Here is a 22,254-nt window from a genome sequence, read left to right as displayed (position 1 = left end):
CATTCCACCCCAGATTATGAAATGGTCTAAATATGTTTAAGTACATCATATTTTGGGTTGACTTCTCAAAGCTGTGCTTAAATGTATAATATTTGTATGAAAATGAACTTTTTTTCAAAACATTTAGTCAAATGTTAGTATAATGTTAAAAGAAGTGTATGTGAAGTATTTTTCAAAGCTGTTTCTTATTATGTACATTGTAGACTTTGATGTGATAGGTAAACACAGTTTTTATTCAATGAACATCTAATAGATATTTCCTGTTTTAATCAAAAAAGGGATAATTTCCTATGCAAATATGATATGAAAAATAATTTTAAGGCTGTGCTGCTATTGATAATATAGACTTTGTGATCAAATTGTAGTGTGTGTATATGTCAGGGAGTAGGTGTACATGTATTCCACATTTATACAGACATCTCTATGTAATTACAATAGAAATTATAAAGATGCAAATTTCAGGGATTTTGTTTTTCATATTCTTTTGAAAAGTACCATGTTCTTTTCATCATGAACACAATATTCTGGTCCTTCTTCCTGTCTGTCCTCTTAGAATAAGTGACTACTTTCAATTTCTTTTTTCTTGTTTCTGTAAATCCAGTTACCAAGATTCACTCAATTATCTCAGGCAAACCTATATTTAAAATTGATAATAAATCTACCATTTTGCTATTTATCTCAAAATATTTAAGAACTTTTTCGTGCCTTAAAAATGTAAGATATTTCATGCACATATAGAAATCTAAACACACATAGATATTTGGGTTCTTGGTTTCTTGTTTTATTTTACTTAATCATGTTCTCTATGTTACACACCATCATTACCAATGTGTATTCTAAAAAGCAGCTAAAGACTTACTAGTTACACTTGTATGTAATTGCTATTGCATTTAAGAAATTTAAGTATACCTTAAAGTTAGGAATTTTCAGCTTTTCGTGAAGGAACAAAGTATGATATATATCATGATATATATATACATTTAAATTTATTTTCATATGTTTAAATACTTTGTAACTCAACCTAGAGATTGTTTTTACATGCATGGCCTTTAAAAAACGAATTAAGTAGGACTGAACAAATCCTGGGGTTTGTAGTAAAAAAAAATCTAAGTTCCAAGCTTTGCTGTGGTCCTTCTGTCTTGTCTGTAAAATGAAAGCAACAACAGAACTGAGTTAAGGTGTTATCAGAAGCACAGGATGATTAGAGCAAATAAATCACCACAAAACACCATCTTGTTGGCATTAGAGTAAATATTATAATGTTATATTTTTCATAGCATACTTCATCTATACCCTCTCATTGTCTGCAGTATGGTGGACATTACCTCCTAGTAATGCTAGCAATGAAAAGAAAAACAATAAAAGAATAATATAACAGCACATCTAATAAAAATTTTAGAAAATTGTATGTTGACTGAATTAAATTACCTTTCTCAAAGTAAACCTTATCCTTTCAAGCCCCTGTATAATGTCTGATGCCCCGATTTAATTTTGCTTCAGCTTTGAAAGATGAATCCAGGAGAAAGACAAATAGGCACTTTTTCTTATAATGAGAATTTACACATATTAGAATAGAAAAATGGAAAATGCAATCTACGCTTTTCAAAAGAAAATGACAAACAAAAACAAATACATTGTTACCGTGCGTAAACTGTTTCAAACATTCATGCAAGCTGGTTCGGATTTTGTAAGCCTCTGGCTCATTGATGGTTCCACGATGCAGCTGCTGAAGTCAGAGCTTTTCAGATGAAGGGTTTTAGGTTATGCGTATTCCTATATTGTACCTCTTAGATACAATGTAAATGACCTTTAAGAAGTGGTGAAGCGTGTATATACATATAATTGCAATATGTTCTATAAATGCACATTAATACCTCAACTTTAAATTTTTTATTGTAGGCTTTTTCTTTCTTGAGGGGAAAATAGATAAAAGAAAACCAGGTTATTGCTTTTTCTGCATTTTATAGGTCTATTTCAGGGTTTTTTTATTTAAAAAATCATGAGAATAGGTAGTCATTTTACTTTCTAGGGTCATAAGCCTACATACACTGTTTTTTCCAAATCTAATATTGATGTTATATGTAAAGTTGATAGCTGTATGACAATGTTTTAAAAATATCATATTACCTAATATTAATACACATACTGCTTTGGCAAACTCAGGCTAATTCAAACTAGATAAAACCTGTAAATACATCGCTTCTCAGCCTTTTGGCTAAGATCAAGTGTAAAACCTATAAATACTGTAATTTGGAGCTTTAAAAAGTGTAAATGTTTTATGAAACCTGCCTAGACTACATAGCAAAAGGCTTATTTTCCTGTATACCAGATAGTTTTTCATCTTTGACTCTATTGTTTTGTAATAGTTATCTCCTGTGGAATGCAATTTTCTCAATGAGAAGAAAAATGAATATAGGATTCCATTTAATTAGGGATTTAAAAAATGAAATTAACCAAGAATATTTCACTGAAAGATGTTTTGTACATGAGATCATGGCATCTATCTCTCCTTGTCCTAGTACTCTGTGTTTTAGGACTGAGTCTTGTCACCAAAGTGCTTTTCCTGAGATAGTTATTTCGCCTTCAGAATAATGCTCTCCAGACTGTACATTTTCAAATTTTGAGAAAATGTTCCCCAGTGCATTCCATTGATAAATAAATACTTTAAACTTTGACATGCTCTTATTTAGATAAGCAAGATGAATATATACAAAACAGTTATTATTTATTCACTATTTTATATTCATAAACTTGGATTTAAAAAATTAAATGTTTATTAGGTATTTTTAGATATCTGAATAATATCTTTTAAAGCCACATTCGATCAGCTTCAGAAGCAAATGGTTGCTAACTGTGAGGGTATTGCATAGATTTGTGTGTGTAGTATTTCAGTAATACATTTTCCATTCTCACATTCTGGTTTTGATTTGATTGAAAGGTGGCATTTTTTTTCTTTTCCTTATTGCGATCAGACATGCTAATCTATGTCAGCTTTCTCCTTTATGGGATTGGCGTCTACTGAAAAAAAAACCTAACTTTTCTTCATAACAACAAGATTCTGTTCTTTAAAAATATTTCAGCACCATTAATTAGAAAGAAGGTTTTATTAACCATAAGGCTAGCACTAACAGACCACAGGGCTGTTTTTTAAAGTACTGTATGCCATAGCTGCCCTGCTTTTTCTCTGTCTAAAACTTCATTTTGTTATACGCTCATCAATCACTTAAGTCATTACCGTAAATCCTACTGTTGTTAATTTTACTAGTATCACCCTAATGAGACATTCCTGCTATAATTAAAAATGAATTCTAACTTTAAGGCATTCTAAATTTTTTTAATGAATTTAGAATGATCTTGCCATGTGACTATAAATACTACTGATACACATAGACTACTCATCAAGTCTGTAAGAAAAGTAGTATCATAACATGTCCAGGTGTGAATTATTTACTGGCTGCCTCTGTGCACATGTGCTTATGTGTATGCATATTTTTGTACACATATTTAGGAATTATGTCCTTTTTATTGTGAAACCTAGTATGTTTTACTGAAGCTACTGATAAATTCTTCTTTGTCTTGCCGAAATATAGGTGGATGTAATATAAACAATATTACTCTCTGTAAGTAGGTGTCCTAGAGCACCATCTGCTGGAAGCATTTGGGGACTTAATGTTGGGAAACATGAAAATTGGTACTTGGTTAAGACAGGTGTACTTTGTTTTTAATTGCCTGTGATATATTATTTAAGGGTCACAAATGTCAAGGTATGTACATTTGTGTTGAACCATATGAGTTCTTAAAAAGAAATCACTCTACTCCTCCTTTTACCCCACCCTAACCTGGATTTGCAACTGTATGATAAATATTTTGTGTAAGGAAAAAGTAAGCACAGTATTTGCCTAATGAAACAAAGCACCACAGTTTGTGATGAAATAAACTTGTTAGCTTCTTGATCACAGCTCTTCAATAAGTTACAGTTGAGGAAGTTATTTGGATGGTATTTTAAATTTAGGTTCCTTATGTTCACTAGATTCTGAATAAGCAAGTAATGCTTGAAACAAGAAACCATTTTATACCTGGATATGACTCTTGATCTGATCCTCTGTCAGGAACAAGAGTTCTTGTGTGTGTCTCATCAAGACCTTCCCTTCTGGGCCTGCATTTGGAATGTACTGTCACACTGCAACTACCCTGTATTTTTATTTTTTCCTTGAAGCATTTATCAAGAAGGGTTTTCAAATGGTATGTTGGCAGTGTTCAAGTTCAGGTGACATTAAAAGTATGTCTATGAAATTCTCCAGAAGGTCCAGGATGTTTAGTGCTCCATGATGTAATGCAGGCCCTCAAGTTCCAGCAAAACAACTCTGTATTTACTGCTTGTAACTAATAGTAGATGTGGTAAAAAGGAATTATATTCATATGGCAAATGAATACAACCTTAATGTGCACCATATGCAGAGTGGCGGGGTGATATGCCAATATATCACATTTATTTACCTTGTTTGGTTGCAGAAAAAAATGACTGTACCATTCAGCCCATAGGTTATAGCCATATAAATATGAGAACAGAAGAACTGATGATTTATACCCTCAGATTGAAACTGAGTATCTTCATATGTAGACCTTTTTAATAGTGCCATGCCAAAGAAAGTTGTCTTGACATTTTATGCTCATACGGGAAATTTAATTTCAAACAATAGTTGGCATTAGTCTAAGAAAGTAAAAATTCCTTCTAGTCAACTAAAGGTAGGATTCTTCTGCTTTTAAAATATTGCAGAACTCTGTGCGGTGGGGCGGGGCAGTGGTCCATAAAATTATTGGTAGAACTACCAAGGATACACTTAATTAAGGCTTCCTGGAACAACATAGTAGACTGACTTTACTACCTTCCAAAAATGGTCATTTCGTAAGAGAAATTCTATGACAGCTTTGTGCCTATGTAACTCACATTTTACTCTAGATATTACTGATAATTTATGAAAAGATAACCATTTTTATATGAAATTCAATATTTAAATCTCTGATTTTTTTTTACAAAGCAACAGTTAAACCCTGTTTTTTCTAGTTACCTCAATTTTTATGTGTTATGCTCATTTATGTGTCTTTATAGAGCAGAAGTTTATAAGTGTTAACAAATTTTTAAAAATTGATTTTCTTGGTCTTTTAACAGGGCCATTATCTATCATTACATTTCATTTATCTGCTAATATTTTAACAGTAATTTTTTTTACTTTCAAGTGAGAAAATGAATGTGTTTGATAAGACTTCAGATTTTGGATTTGAAGTGTTTTTATATAGGACAAAAATTCTCTGAATTGTTTGTGCCTTTTGTGGCTTAAGGCTACATGACTGTTGAGCTTTTTAAGCTTTCATTCTTGTAGCTTGTAACTTTGCACAACTGAGAGATTGCCTTATTTCCTTGGGGTGAGTGGGGTCAGGAGTGTTTAATAGCTAAAGATATGAAACTCCTCTATGGTTTTCAAAGTCCCTTACTTATGTATTTTTAACAAAAGAACATTAAAAATGTTAAGGAGGATGTATTATAAAGAATTTTAAATAATTTGGGTATTTAGGATAAATAGATAAAACCAATTTTCAATTTTAATTTATATTCATAAAAATCAGACTTAATGTTGCATTTCAACAAATCTGAATAAGATTTCACTTCAGCAAATTTTCTACCTGTTTTCTTTTTGGGGGGTAGAATTTTACCATGTTTATGTTACCAGACACTCATATGCAGCTACAGGAGCCATAGCTTGCCTAGAACCAAAGACCAAGCCCCTCCATGGGAAAACAACAAATGAAGTCTCAAGCAAGTAGGAAAAAAGAAGCACATTAGTTAAGTATAGTAATGATATGTCCATGTAATGAAGTCCTGTACAGGCATTAACAAAGATACTATAAATTCATAATATTGACATGGAGGGATACACTCTTTGTATTGCTAAGTGTAAAAGATCACCAAGCTACATATATAACGTAAGTACCTATGCCTATATGTGTATACACTTGTATTCTATGTACATTTATGCATAGAAAAAGTATGAAATGATCACAAGACATGTATTAGCAACATTTATTTATAGGTAGTGGAATTTGGAAGCAATTTTTCATTTTCTTCATCATACTTTACTAAAGTATCTGAATGTTTTATAATGAGCATGTACTACCTTGATAATCAGAGACAATAAAGATACTTTAGGCCAGGCACAGTGGCTCATGCCTGTAATCCTAGCATTTTGGGAGGCCAAGACAAGGGTATTGTTTGAGCCCAGGAGTTCAAAACCAGCATGGGCAACATAGATGCTGTCTCTACAAGAAGTAAAAAAATTAGCTGGGTGTCATGCCTGTAGTCCCAGTTACTCAGGAGGCTGAAGTGGGAGGACCACCTTAGCCCAGGGAGGTCAAGGCTGCAGTGATCTGTGGTTGCACCATTGCACTCCAGCCTGGGCAACAGAGTGAGACCCTGTCTAAAAAAAAAAAAAAAAAAAAAAAAAAGCTATTTTATTTTGGGGAATGCACCTAATTACTATACAGTACCTTCACTCCCCACTGTTAGCCTCTAGGCTGCCAAATATTAGTAGTTGTATCAGAATTTATATGAATTATCAAGGAGAGAACCATCTCTAATTAGCTTTTATGCAGCATAGGATCAGATACTATACTTTCAATGAAAGGAGTGTTTATAACAGAGTCAAAAAAGGGATCATTCTGTTGCTACTTAACTACTACTATTTTTTTTTTAAAGAGACAGAGTCTCTCTCTGTCACCAGGCTGGAGTGCAGTGGTGGGATCTTGGCTCACTGCAACCTCCACCTCCCAGGTTCAAGCAATTCTCCTGCCTCAGCTCCCGAGTAGCTGGGACTACATGTGGGCGCCAGCGCACCCAGATAATTTTTTTGTATTTTAGTAGAGACAGGGTTTCACCATGTTGGCCATGATGGTCTCAATCTCCTGACCTCGTGATCCGCCCGCCTCGGCCTCCCGAAGTGCTGGGATTACAGGTGTGAGCCACCGTTCCTGGCCTGCTGCTACTACTACTTATAGATGATACTAATGGGTGCTCACTTCATGCCAGGCACCATCCTGAGCGCTTTACATATTAACTCATTAATCTTCACAGTAGCGCTGTGTGGTATCTACTGTTAGTATCCTTGACTTATAGATGAGGCATGGAGAAATGGTAAATATGCCTTTACTTTCTGCCCTGGGCCTTGACACTTTTAGGATCTCCTTACTAGAATTATGGAAATTTGCCCAAGGGAGCTCACATAGCTAGCGAGTGCTGGAGCCTAGATTTAAACTCAGGCAGTCTAGGTCAGAGTTATCTAAACTATACATTTAATTAGAATATCAGCTATAGAGAATTTGATGCAATCCTATCACTAAAGCATTCTTAGTATTTGCGAGAGACACAAAAGGACAACTGTATTATACTGAGTTCTTATGACAGTTCATGTCATGGTAGGATTTTGTATTTTTCAAATATACATTTAAGAGGTATACTTTTAAGTATACAATTGTAGGTACACACTCATATAAACCCATTTTCTAATGTACAGTTGACTTTTGAACAACACAGGAGTCAGGGGTGGCAACCCCCCACACAGTCAGAAACATGCATATAACTTTTGACTCCCCAGAAACTTAACTACTGATAGCTTACTTTTGACTTGGAAGCCTTACTGATAACATAAAGTTGGTTAACACATATTTTGTATGTTATATGTATCATATACTGTGTTCTTATAATAAAGTAAGCTAGAGAAAACAAAATGTTATTAAGAAAATCATAAGGAGAAAATATATTTACTATGCATTAAGTGGAAGTAGATCATCATAAAGATCTTCATCCTGGTTGTCTTCACACTCAGTAGATTGAGGAAGCAGAGGGCTGGTCTTGCTGTCTCAAATGGCAGAGACAGAAGAAAATCCACATATGAGTAGACCCATACAGTTCAAACCTATGTTGTTCAAGGGGCAACCATAGTCTTAGAGGGTGATTCCCGTGTTACAAACATTTATATGTATCATAGAGAGAGGAGGAGAAATGTTATATACCAAGGACTTACGGTTGTTCTTTGTACCAACATTATCTTGTCTTGCATTAATACTTCCAATATTATTTACAAAAAGATGCTGCTAAAATTTCCTGTCTGATGGTTGTTGTACTCTAAATGCAGCTATGGTTTGTCATCTATAGTCTATATGTCTAATCAAATTGTGATTTCTCACCAAAGAGACCATGGTGAATAGGGGAAGGGAAAAGATTTGGTGAAGATGAAATGTATAGAACAAATTTCAAGTCGTTTTTGTAAGCATAATTAAAATGCAGTATAATTTCCATTGTAAAACTAGGAAGTTAATGGAAAAGGTTTAAGAAACATTTAATAGCTAACCTCATTTCTGCTTTAGCAAAGTCATCTCCTTTTTTGATTTACCATTATGGTGAGCCACATGAGAAAGCTTAGTATTCAGTTTTCACATGAATGTTTTGTAGTAATCAATTGTAACTAAATGGTACAAAAGGCACATGTAAAATAGAGGTATCCATCTTTAGGAAATGACTGGCATATATTGTATAATATATTTTTGTTTTTTACCTATAATATATATGCCTCATAAGTTCATTATGTATTTGGGCTTTTTAAACAAATATATTTTATTTCTTAATTTTTTTTCTATTGAAATTATTACTTTTTTTATAAAGCCAGGTTTTATATTTTGATTTTCCTCTATAAAAGTTCAGATGATACATTTTTACTAATTAAGAAAATTATATTGGTGGTCTTTAAGCATGTTAATTATTGTTAAATATTGATTTTGCATACAAAATTAGTTGTTACAAGTGGTATGGACTTCAATACTATTATGTTGACCTTTACAAGCATAGATATTTATAATTTGCAGGTTTATAGTACAGTTGACAAAACCAGATCCAATGATCCTTTAAAATCAAGTTATTTTTAAATAAAAGGCCATGTTTTACTCCTTTCCTTATTTCCACAGTACCTCACACATATTAAGAATACAAACTCAATAAATATTAGTAAGTGAATGAAGGAGTGAAGGAATGAATGGGTGAACAAATGGGATATGTGATTTTCTGGCCCAGCCAGGAGTCATCTAAACTAAGTATTAATTGGAAGAAATAATTTTAGTTTCACAAAACCAAGAATAGGAAAATGTTTAATCCCGCTTCATTTCATAATAGATGGTATTGAGAAAATGCAATGAAGAGGATTCACTGTGCTAATAACAACATATTTAACCTACAAGTGAAAACTTTATACTGCATTTCAAAGTGATCTAATTTTCATAAGAGTAAGGAGATGACGCCAGAACACCAAGAACTTTATTCACTTTTTAAAAAGTAACTACAAGTTTGCCAGAAATACATGTCAGATCTATTTGTACCTGGATTGTCACCTGTTTTCCTTAATGGATATAGACCTTATGAAATATTCTTCTCACTAGATATTTATGAGAAAGATACTAGAGAAATTCCTCTTTTCTTTCAGGTGTAATTTTAAGTGGTTTGGAGTCTGTTTGATAAATATACTTAATGTTGCGAGGGCACCAAAGAAACACAACTAATGAAAACATTTGCTATTCTGCCTAGTGGTGTTAAAATATTTCACCTAATGTTTTAAAACATAAGTCCAATACAAATGCCAAGTGGTTATTATAGAGATCTTGTGTTGCTTAAATGCAAGTTAGGTTGTTATAATTGTCTCTGTAAGTTGGTATTGATATCTAGTATTATGTACTGAGAGAAGTGCCTCTGTAAAACCTGATGTGCCCTGGTATTTGCAGCAGAATTTGGGCTGTCTTTAATCTCATTTGACTTGTTCATCTTCCTTTAAGTCCATCCATAAAGATGCACTGGGTGTCCCTTTCAGCCTTTGGTTAGGATTTGCATCAGTAGTCATAAACCTGCTCTCTGGACAAAGACACCCTTTCCTTTGAAGTAATTGCTCAAGCTTTTCAAAGCAGTCCTAGAAGTCTGTCCTCTTTCTCTTTTTATTTTTCTTTAAGAAGAGTTTGAAGTGTAGTCCCTTAAACAAGCAGCAAGATAAATATTTCTCTCAGCATTATTGAAGGCCATGACAATTTTGCAAGCAGTAAGACTTTAAAAGGTTCTTAAGGGAATCTGTTCTGCTTTATGGTCTAGCCTTTGGTAGATCCTACTATCTCAGAAAGCAAAGGTAAAGACTTTTTGTATCCCTTAACTATTGCAAATTTTTATCAAAAGAATTAACTTGATATTTTTCAGAAAACTTTTTTTTTCTTGCTCTTCATGTGGTTTAGAGACTTCAATGAGAGACTATTGATAGTTTTGGCATCTTTGAAAAGTAATATATGGCTAGAATCATCTTGTTTGAGCTGATTATTTCTCCCTGGGTATTAACTATGTGGGCTGACAAGTAGTTGGGAGGGGCAGATTTCTGAGAACACTGCAGTGAGAATGAGTTATATGGTTCCAAGATTTTGTTTCTAGGCTTTCCAAACAGAAATGTACACAGATATGGAGGGATTTTGCCTTTCCTTTCTGTGGGATGTTGTCACTTGGGCTCTGCTGTGATCCAGGATGATGTATACAGTGTAACTACAGAGACATAAAAAGATCGATTCTGTGAGCCACATGTAAAGCCTCTGCTCTGCCTCCGATTATCCCCGCTACCCTCAGTAATTTCATTGCAAGTGGTTCCCAAAATGTCCATTGAACTTAAACAGTTTTGACCTGTTAGATTTAAATCCCATATCATATATCTGCTATATTGAAGTGTAACTATTTCAAGCTCTTTATTATAAAACTTATAAAAATCAAGTACTAGGTATTTATTTTGAATGTACTTTTTGATGAGGAGAAAATGTAAAGAATGCTCAATCTGTACAGCAGATAATAAAGGGAATACAATCTTTAAAGAAGATTGGAAACAGCTTTTCTTAGAGGAAATGACATATCTCTCCTTATATTGATGTATGTGGGTTTATAGAGGCCAGTAATGTACATTTCCTATAGGTGAGGAAAGTTAAGTAGCACTGTCTTTTTACTGGAAATCCAGTGACTGTTTGTGAAACTGGTTACCTGAGAACCTAATGATCGTAAGTCTACACTTATGCTTTTAATTTCTTTTTCTTTTTCTCTCTCTCTCTCTTTTGTATTTCCTGAACTGTCTATCCTGCTTCCGGGATTAGCAAACATTTTGCCAAACTTTGAAACCAAAGTCCTAGCATTGAATAGTTCCTTATTTAGAGATCAGGCCCTAGGAAAAGAAGAAATCCTTTTTCAGTTTTGAAATTACTCTGCATGTGTGTGTGTTCTGATCTGTGGAGTGAAAAATGATTTAATAAAGTTTGGATTATTGGAAACTAGTATTTTGTAAGCAAAGCATAATGATAACAATCTTATGAGTTTACAAAAAAAAAAATGCTTATATCTTAACCCACCTTCTGGAGTTAATCACGAGGCTTCCTAAACTCTTAACTTTATAGTCATAGAAAACTCTCAGTATTTCAACTCTTTTACATTAAAGAAAGAAAGAAAATTGACAGCAATCCTCTCCCTTCCACCATGCTCCCAAGAAAACAAAAAGTTAGCATTGATGTGCTTAAGTGACATCATCCTCTGGGACGACCATTATCTATCTGTCCTTTGTTTATTTTGTCTTATACTTAGAATGCCTTCATTTGCCATCAGCTTTCCTTCAAACCTTCACTTTCCACTGAGGAATTCCAAGACAATTCAAGTTAAAACACAAATTTCACCATCCATGAAATGGTAACTTATGAAAACAGACAAAAAAAAGAACAATCACACCAAAAATATATTCCTTAGATCTTAATGATTTTAATTGCTGGTAAAAAAAAAAAGTTGCCAATGGATCTAATTAGACAGTAATTTCAGAAACAACATTGTATGGTATTTTTGTGGAATGTACAGCCTTCTGGGGAAAATGAAAACCAAGAATCAGGGCTAAAGTATTGATAACTTCTTATTTTATTATTTTTTTGAGACGGAGTCTCGCTCTGTTGCCCAGGCTAGAGTGCAGTGGCATGATCTCGGCTCATTGCAACCTCCACCTCCCGGGTTCAAGCGATTCTCCTACCTATTAGAGGCGCACACCACCACACCAAACTAATTTTTTGTATTTTTAGTAGAGGCAGGGTTTCACCATGTTAGCCAGGCTGGTCTCGAACTCCTATCCTCAGGTGATCTGCCCGCCTTGGCCTCCCAAAGTGCTGGGATTACAGGCGTGAGCCACTGCACCAGGCCAATAACTTTTTGAAACAGTATACTTATTCCTAAAATTTGTGGATCCTAGCTGGGCGCGGTGGCTCATGCCTGTATTCCCAGCACTTTGGGAGGCCGAGGCAGGCGGATCATGAGGTCAGGAGATCGAGACCACGGTGAAACCCCATCTCTACTAAAAATACAAAAAATCAGCTGGGCACAGTGGCGGGCGCCTGTAGTCCCAGCTACTCAGGAGGCTGAGGCAGCAGAATGGCGTGAACCGGTAAGGCGGAGGTAGCAGTGAGCCAAGATCGCGCCACTGCACTCCAGCCTGGGCAACAGAGTGAGACTCTGTCTCAGAGAAAAAAAAAAAAAAATTGTGGATCCTAACGGAAGCTTAAGTAGTTCAGATTGGCTTAAATTATTTATTTCTTTAAAATTTTCCCAAATTTCTGGACTTTGTAAGAAACAAAATTGCTCTTGTGACAAATTCTTTGTGGCTTGGGAAATGTCAAGTAAACTTTCTAATTAAGGTAAGTTTGCCTCCCAAAGAAGTGTTAAAACTTGGAATCAAATGAAATGAAGCCCCTTGTTCTGCCTATCCCCTTACCTCTTTGTATGTTATTTTCGGTCTCCCTTTATCACTAAGCCTGTAGGCTAGGTCCAGCAGCTGGCTGCACATTAGCACTGCCAGTGTGGTGCAAAGTTCTGTGTGACATCCCTTCAACTTAAGTCTCACTCAGAATTACCTACAGTCACCAAAGCCTTGAAGGACACTGTAGGGACATGGCCGTGCATTATGTACTCTGGTACATGCGTTGGAACTGTTCTGTGAAAGGCTAGACTGGAAGTGACTGCTGGCTCCAGGTGAAGTGGGGCCACAAGCACAGAGACCAGACGTCTCTTCAGGGTAGAAGCCTCTCACCTTTTCTTGGTCATGGACCTCTGTCCATTCAGTAAAACTTATTTTCCTCCCCTGCTACCTAGAAAAACAGGTATGTAGATACATTTTGCATAAAATTTCAAATAACCCAGTGACCTACTGGAAGAACCCTTGCTTTGGAAGCCGGGTTAGTTTTCTGACGGCAGCATTTGCCTTTCCAAGTACAGTAGGTTTCCAGTGGGTTTCCCCTGAGCTGCTGGACTTCCTTCCTCTGAGTGGGTGCCTGCTCCAAGGATAGTCAGGTGTCTGGAGTTAAGATACAAGCGATTCTCTTCCAGAGAGTTCCACAGCTGGTGGTAGCCACCTACTCTGTGGGCACATTTGTCTCTTCTGGATTACACAGTGTTAGTTATCAAGCATACTATAAAACCAATCCAAATCAAGAAATCAAGAATGCTAATAGAATCCTGCTCTCCACTTGGAAAGACTTTTTGTGTCTTTACCTTTAGAGACTATAAAAGTAGAGGATCCGTTTAGTCTTCAAATCCTATTCTTCAGGCTAGACATGGAATCCAGTTTATCTTTGTGGCTTGGCATGAACCAATCCACAAATCAAGCCCATTACCATTTTACTTAGTCATGGTGGGTTCCTTATTAACCAACCAACCAACCAACCAACTGTATGTTTTCTTTTTAGTTTGGGACAGACATACAGGATGACTTGTTCTTTCTAGTTGTGAAAGTATTCGGCAATATCTGCCAGTTTTTGGATACTCCTCCTCTGTCCCCCCTTCTCTACCCACTGCCCCTCATTTTCAATCACTATCTGTAGACTTATCTGTAAGTGTTTGGTTTTTTTAGGTGTTTCTTATGTTGGGTTTTTTCTTTTTCGGTTCTTTGAATGAACCACAGAGAAATATATCCATGAAATTTATATATCAGAAAAATACATAAGCTTAGTAGAGAGAATACATATTTAAGAGAGGGGCTGCAGAATTCCTGTGGAGATAGCAGAAGTCTAGTTCAGACTGTCTTCATTATGATGGGTTTCAGTGGCCCACAAAGGATGAGGAGGGAGGAAGGAGGGGCGAGGCCTTTCTTTGAAATGTAAATTGAGCCAAAGTTCCTAATTTTATAATCATCTGACCATAAAACATCTAATTGAGGGGCTAATTTTTTATGAGGCATTTTGGAATGCAGATTTTGTTGTATTTAACCCTGAGTTTTCAACCATTGTTGCTTGATAATCACATAAAGGTTACTTGACATTTTAGCAGGATGTGGCCCTCATAATCAAACTGTAGTATGTAACTTGGATCTAGTCCTAAAGTAGGATTGCTGGACAAATTCCCAAACTATAAATTAAATGGGCATGATGGGAATTAGGAGCAAGATGTTGATTATTTAATATGCATGAAATGGAATTGATTTGTTCTTTTTATCTGTTTTTTCCTAAAGGTGAGACTGCTGCTCCTCGGGCCATTTTGACAGGCCATGACTATGAGGTCACATGTGCTGCAGTGTGTGCCGAGCTAGGCCTGGTGTTGAGTGGTTCACAAGGTAAACCTGTGGTACCTTCACAAAATGGATGCATTTCTTGCTGTCTTCTAGAAACAAATTACCAAAGATTAATTTGGTACCTTTTTTCTAAAGCTTCTGTCTGTTATGATAGCCATTAGTCATATGGAACTATTTAAATTATTTAAAATTAAAATGTAAGTTTCTTGGTGGCACTAGCCCCATTTCAGGTGCTCAGTACTCACATATGGCTAGTGGCCACTACATTGGACAGCACAGATACAGATCATTTCCATCATTGTAGAAAGTTCTGTTTCACAGCACTGCTCTAAGGAGTTTAAGATGTTTTTACAAACATATCCTATTAATATTCATATTCCCATGAAGCAGGAACAAGGAACATCTTTGTATATTTGTTTATTCTTCTGAACTGTTACTGGGCCAGGTTCCATCTTACATCTGAATGGAAGCCCCTGACCCTGTCTGTTTTAATGAGGCAGGGGCCACAATGGCATTGAGAGTGGAGTAGAAAGATACTTAAGCTGGTTTGCCTGGAGGTTTGTGCTGGAAACAGCATCATATATTTAGGCCCAAGATATTAAGCGAGCTTAGAGCACATGCAACAAATCAGGATCTGACTAGGAGTGGAGCTGTTTCCAATTCGTTGCTTACTTATCCCATCGTAGTAGTCTATCCATCTCTTTGTCTCTGCTCTGAGCTGAAGTCTGAACACACAACAAAGTATTATATCTCACGTCTTTTAGGTTTGTCTGGTGGGGAAACAGAGTATTTGGATCAGCTCATCTGTGTCCTAAAGTGTAATACTTATTAGTCTAGCTAACAAGGTGTTTTAAATATTTAAAGGATTATGTTTATAAATTTGGTCAAAACATTGAAATAGTAATAATGATAGCAAGAATTCTGTAACCACTGGATTTTTCCCTTCTTACACTCAATAATTTCATACATCCTGAGTTAACAGGAGTCGTAAAATGAACCTATTATATTACAGGTAATCTTTTGTTTGCACAGTAGTATGGAACTGTAAAAGCGAGCCTGCAAACTGAAACCATACAAAGTGATCTCAATAATCATTGGTAAATTTTACAATTGTTCCATGGTCTTTAAAAATTTTTGTCAGGCTGGGCACGGTGGCTCATGCCTGTAATCCCAACATTTTGGGAGGCTAAGGTGGGAAGATCATTTGAGGCCAGGGGTTCAAGACCAGTCTGGCAACATAGTGAGACCCCCATCTCTACAAAAAAATTAAGAATTAGCTGGGCGTGGGGTGCACACCTGTAGTCCCAGCTGCTTGGGAAGGTGAGATGGGAGGATTGTAACAGGTGAAGGCTATAGTGAGCCATGATCATGCCACTGCACTCCAGCCTGGGTGACACCGCAAAACCCTGTCTCTAATAATAATTTTGTCAAAACATTAAAAACTCATACTCAGTTATACATATAACATGAAAAAAGTAGTAAAACTCACATGTACTTAATACATTGTAATTTAAAACATTTGATATATTGATAATTATTTTATTTGTGAAAAACATATCAAGAGTAGTTTGAACAGTGCTTACTGCCTTCTTGTTATATACATGTAAGGAGCTAGCATCTTTTCTATGCCTTGGGGAGCTGTCCTACTCTTTTCTAAGTTGGGACCAGCGTCTAACATTTTATCTTTTGTGCTTTCAATGTCATGAAATATTCCCTAGAATTCCTTTAATGTGAGGCTTTTGCTGGTTTCAATTCTGGGACATCTTTGTTACACCTTCTTCCCTAACTTACACTGATAAGTTCCTTCATTCCCTTCCTGGCTGCATATCTACAGTGTCTCAGCAGGGTCAGCATCCCACAGGCAGCTCTTTCTTCTATAATTCCATTTATATTCAATTCAAATTGTACTTTCAGTTTTATCATTTTCCATTTCTTTACTGCAGTTTCATCTTTGTTGGCCAATACCCCTTTTTGATTATCCATTTTTGTGAAATGTTACATGGCTTTATCACTGGGAGACAAAAAAGCAACACAGCTGCACAGTTTGCTGTCTGTGTGGGAACTGAGTAACAGATATGCAGTGAGCAGTCATCGACATATTTTGAAAGGAGTGATGTGATTGGTCACTGATGATGATGATGCACATCTGTTATTTATGTAGTGATTTGCGGACTGAAGAGCTAGCCACAAAAGTGCATATTTTATGCAATTACTATGACAACCTAAATTTGAACTATGTTATTGGAGGACTGGTGTTATTTAAGGAGTGATAACTGAAATTCATGCATGCTGGAACTGTGTAAAGCAAAGACTGCCTGTGGATATTTTAAAAATTTATCAACTACCTGAGTGGTCAAGAAAGAGCCAAAAGCCTTACTTTTAAAAGGGCAAGCTTTCAAGTCATTGTGGGGAAAAGGCAGCGATTCCATGTGGCCATGAGTAATTTAGCCAGTAGAGTAGCAGGGCGCATACCCCAGTGACCCCTGTTGTCTGACTGAGATAATCTCTTGGAACTTGCTCATCACACAAGCAATCTTTGTCCCTTATTCCTGCTTTGCTTTGCATGTAGCAGGTACTCAATAGAAACAAAAAGCTTAGCTGTGTGTGGGCTCCCAGTAGCTGCCTGTTGTCCTCTGGCACCTTGGCCTGGTGGTCCGCCCAGGCGTTGGGAGTGGTAGATGCTGCTGCTTGCTGTGAAGGCAGCAGGGAGGTGGACTCATTCAGTTGCCAAGGAGAAGTGGCCGAAGGGTTCCTGTGTCAATTTTTTGGAGGTTGAGAGGAACTACCAGGGACCCCCTTTCAGTGTAAAAAAAGTAGTGAGCAGTTGCAGGGGAAGAAGGCTAAGACACTCAGAGGCTGATTGAACTGGCTGTCCCTGCACAGGCCCACAGTGCCGCGGCCGCTGGGGCTCCTGCAAAGTGCAGGGAGAGGTCTTAGTGTACCTGCCCGCAGCCCTTGTTTGTTTGCATCCCAGCCTCCTTGAAGCTGTGCTAGAATTTGAAGCTTATCCTGTTTCTCAGTTCCTCCAGTTTGTATTGCCTGTTAGCATAATGAATTTCATAGAGTAACTTCCTGTCTCTTGAGGAAAGTGAACTTGGACTTACATGATTTGGCTTCTCTCCTCTCCTGAGTGGAAGGTGAGATCTGGCAAACATGAAGAGGAGATTTTGCAAAATAACTTACGCGTAAGATGGAAGTTTTTTAAAGGCTTTCTACATCTATAATGTGGTTCTATAATCCTGTTTCATCTGTGCTCAAGATTCAGATTGTATTGTCTGTTTTCATTAATTAATTTTGCCTTTTATTTCTCCTCTCTTCTCAGAAGGACCATGTCTCATACATTCCATGAATGGAGACTTGTTGAGGACCTTGGAGGGTCCTGAAAACTGCCTGAAACCAAAACTCATTCAGGCTTCAAGAGAGGGTCATTGTGTCATATTCTATGAAAACGGCCTCTTCTGTACATTCAGTGTGAATGGAAAACTCCAGGCCACGATGGAAACAGATGACAACATAAGAGTGAGTGCCCTGGGGACTCTTCAGCATTCACGACTTTTACCTCAACGCATATCAAGTGGGGAGGGAAAGGGTTCACGAAAGAAACCCTCTATTTTTGGATTGCCGAGGGCCTCTTTTCCACACCAACAAAAAATCTTTAGGTAGCACTCAGACAAGGCTCACACACTTCACACACCACAGCAGTGCCAGCTGTGCTGACCACATCACTCAGAGCAGCTGAGGACGGTCCTTCAATAGAAGAGGTTATCTTAGGGGCTTCTGAAGCCATCCTGGGTGGCTTTTAGTGGCACTGCTCATTTCTTTTTTTCTAAGAAAATGCACTGCACATTGTTTTCTGAGTATGAAAGCTGAAATAGTACATTAGATGACACTTAAAACTGGATTCTCTTTACATCTGAATAACTTGGTGGTGGGAGCAGTAGGGATTATGACTACTTAGGATTATTAATTTCAGATATGACTTCTTCATGGACAACAAGACCAAAACATGTTAAGGAAGTTGGGCTTCAAATTATGATATGAATTAGACAGGCATTTTCTCCCACTGGGTCTACCGGAAATGGCACCGCCAGTGGACCTTCTGGGCTCTTGCTTCATCTCTAGGACAGGACTCTACAAGTATTAGACACTGAGAAAAAGAGTAAGAACTGTTCTTTTCAGAGGCTAGTTTCTCAAGGTCCTTTGTTTCTTACCTCCAAACTCCTTGGTGAAGGTTAAAGTAAAATAAAGCTGGGGTGGTCCTCATTTTCCAGAATCAGGCTGGAGGGCGGGGCACGTGAGCTGTATACAATGAGGGGACCCAGGACATGTTGGGGGCAGGAGTAGGGTCACAGGGGCTTCTACCCTGGCATTGGGCTAGCTCTGGATATTTCACTCATTGCTATTCTGACCTACGCACCTTAGATGTCATAATTCTCCCACTTTCCCAGATCTAGTCTGATCACCCCCTAAGTAAACACTGTTGTCAGGGAACAAAGCTCCTACATACAGATTATATTGAGGAAATGAAGGAGCCTTGCTGCTGTGTCTCCTGGGATTCATTTCTTGATTCAGAGGACGGCTTCCTTCTTGTGTCTCCACTGTTCTCTGTGGTCTCTCCATCGCATTCTGCCGGCCTCCACCACGAGGCACGCACACAGACACACTCGCACTCGCTTTTATTTTTCCCTACCTTCCCATAATGCTGCATTTAAACCAAGTACACATCAGAGGATTTTCTTTTCCTCTTTTCTTTACAATAATAATGTGGATAATCTGTCACTTTGAGTTGCGATTATATTGTCAGCTACGCTAATAAATCTGTAAAATAATTTGAGATCCCTGGCTGACTGAAGCAATTTCTGTGGCATTTCAGTTAGTTAGTACCAGGGGCTCTGGGAAGTTCCTTGAGGCAGCAGTGGGAGGCTTTCTGCAGACCATTCGTACACACATGCTTCTCCTCTCTGCCCCGTAGCCATCGCTTTTTCCCTCTTTAATATTTCCCACTGGATTTTAGGCTTAAACAATCCATTGCCTTTTTCCCAGCACTCCTGCACTTTATCATGCTAACTTGCAAGTGGCAACTGTGTGATTAAAGCAAGCTTGCCTAAAATGAGCAATACCTGCCCACAGCTCCAGAGACTGATACTTTCACAGCTCACTACCTGGGGAGGCGAGGAAGGAAGCCACAGGCTGGGAATCCAAGACACCACAGAGCAGAATATCCAGCTCTATCCTCAGTCTGAGCCCATATAAGGAATGGACACCATGGAAACAAATTAGTCATCAGCTGAGACCAGAAATTAAGTTTCTGTGAAATACCAAGAACCCTGCAGGCAGGCAGTCTGGGGAAGCTCTGCACTTCCCACCTAGTTTTATTTTAGATGCCAGATTGCTCTGTGGATTTTGGTTAGCAGCATATCATAGTCCATCAACTAGACAGTGTTGAGATGTCTTTATGAATAGCTGATATTTAAGGAGGCAGCCTGTACAGAGCAGCAAAGTTATTTTGTCCTAAACAAGGGAGAACCACCATTCACCCAGGGGAACGCATTTGTTTTCCCTTCCTGAGGCTGTTTTAGGATGTGGTTGTCCCCAGCAGACTGCTGTGGCCTGCTACTACCTCCTTAAAACCCATGCAGCCACGGCGTTGTCCAGAGCACTCAGGATTTCAGGGGATGAAAGTAACTTGTCTCTGGGGCCCTCTGAAAACCTCCAGTCACAACCCAACCTGGAGGCGGAGGCGGCCTGTCAGAATTTGAGTGGGAGATCAGGTGCTACTTGCTAAATGTTACCCTGGCTCTTGCTGCCAGAGGAATTTGGCCTCTCATGAAAGAGGCCAGCGAAATCTTTTTTCACCTTGGGAGGCATCTGGTTCATTAAATGTTTTGAATGCTGATGACTGTATAGTCCTTAAAGCCCAGGTTTTACTTAATTTCAGACGGAAGCAGGATTAGAGATTCTTTACTAGAACAAAGAATTAAAGATTAATGGTTTTGTTTTGTTTTAGTATAACAAACACTTATCCAGTAAAAAGCTTCGACTATAAAATTCAAGTGAACTACAACCATAAGGTTAATGGATTTTCATCAGCTGAATTTTATAAGTGTAGCAAATAATTGTTGGTCCTAGTCTCCACTGCAGTTCCCAGACACCCCTAGAGATTGCCATTTGTGAAATGAATGGGGAAAAAGGATATTGATTTTTGCTCATCTTGAAAATATCTTAGTATCTGTGTTTAGTTAACAAAACTTAGAGAATATGTAACTGTCTTCCACACATGGGTTTTTATTTCCTAGATGTGTTTTTGTGTTCTTGAGAATAAGCTGTATTTAAGAGACTACTAAAAGTTGGCATTTGGGTGAATGTGAATTAAATGGCTAACAAAGTCTTTACCTTTCTATGATTTTTTAAAAAATATGTCAAAGAAAGAGTAAAGACTTAAGGCAGCTATACTAGAACTGAATGTAGAACGGTGTGAATGTATCAGAAATTAGGTTTTTTTCTTTCTGGCTTGCCAGCACAATCTGTATTCCCCTGTGTCCAGGTGGACTTGCGATTACAGGTGTTTGTAGTGGCTTTAAAACTCTGATGCCATCCACTAAAGAAAGGAAATTTGTATCTTAATAAGCTAAGAAAACAAGGCTTGGAGGTACCAGGCAGGAGGAGAGGAAGGGGTAATAGGATTGGCTTCTGGAGTAGGGAGGGACAATTAGGAGTCACCACACTTTTTCTATAAATGGACAGAAAGTAAGTATTTTCAGCTTTGTGGGTTCTGCATTCTCTGTTGCAACTACTTGTGAAAGCAGTCATAAACAAATAGGTGTGGCGATGTTCCGGTAAAACCTTATTTATGGAAGGCCAGGCGCGGTGGTTCTCGCCTGTAATCCCAGCACTTTGGGAGGCCAAGGGGGTGGATCACTTGAGGTCAGGAGTTCAAGACCAGCCTGACCAACATGGTGAAACCCTGTCTCTACTAAAAATACAAAAGTTAGATGGGTGTTGTGGTGGGCACCTGTAATCCCAACTGCTTAGGAGATTGAGGTATGAGAATCACTTGAACCTGAGAGGTGGAGATTGTAGTGAGCCGAGATTGCGCCACTGCACTCCAGCCTGGGTGACAGAGCAAGACCCTGTCTCGAGGAAAAAAAAAAAAAACCTGTTTATGGGGATTCAGATTTGGAATTCATGTAAATATTCATGTGTCATGAAAAATTCAAGCATTAAAAAATGTTAAAACAAACAGTTATACGAAACAGGCAGTGGGCTGCATTTGGCCCACAGGCTTTCATTTGTGGATGCCCATTTTACAGGATCAAAGAGCAAATTCTGAGCCTGTACTGTCTGTTTTGCGCTAGTAGGAAAGGACAGAGGGGCACAGCCTAGAGCTGACTAAACCACAGGCTGCAGCACTGTCAGCCCTGGAGCAAGAAAATGCTAAACTGAGATTTAATCACCCTGGAAGTTGTAGCTCTCTACCAAGTCTTCTCCCCAACTGCTGTCAAAATCCAGCAGGCTCAGGGAAGGTGCGGAGGCTGCTGGCCACCTCCCTCCGGCCGGAGTCACAAAGCAGCAGGGGATTAGAGGGGATGTGAGGTCAGGCGGCACCGTCTGC

The 22,254-nt window shown here is 37.7% G+C and overlaps 1 protein-coding gene across 4 annotated transcripts in view; it reads left to right on the top strand.

The window, feature by feature from the left end:
* The window catches only part of LRBA (LPS responsive beige-like anchor protein), a 765,281-nt gene that overhangs the window by 729,335 nt on the left and 13,692 nt on the right, over positions 1-22,254 (top strand). For all 4 annotated transcript variants that reach the window (XM_030816230.1, XM_030816232.1, XM_030816231.1 and 1 more), the window contains 2 exons: positions 14,583-14,684; positions 17,965-18,161. In XM_030816230.1, coding sequence (XP_030672090.1) covers positions 14,583-14,684; positions 17,965-18,161 — 299 coding nt within the window. The remainder of the gene's footprint in view (positions 1-14,582; positions 14,685-17,964; positions 18,162-22,254) is intronic.

This window comes from Nomascus leucogenys, chromosome 7b (genome assembly GCF_006542625.1).
Source record: "Nomascus leucogenys isolate Asia chromosome 7b, Asia_NLE_v1, whole genome shotgun sequence".
Taxonomy (NCBI): domain Eukaryota; kingdom Metazoa; phylum Chordata; class Mammalia; order Primates; family Hylobatidae; genus Nomascus; species Nomascus leucogenys.
The sequence above is the reverse complement of the archived record's forward strand: the minus strand, read 5'-3'. Positions and strand labels throughout refer to the sequence as shown.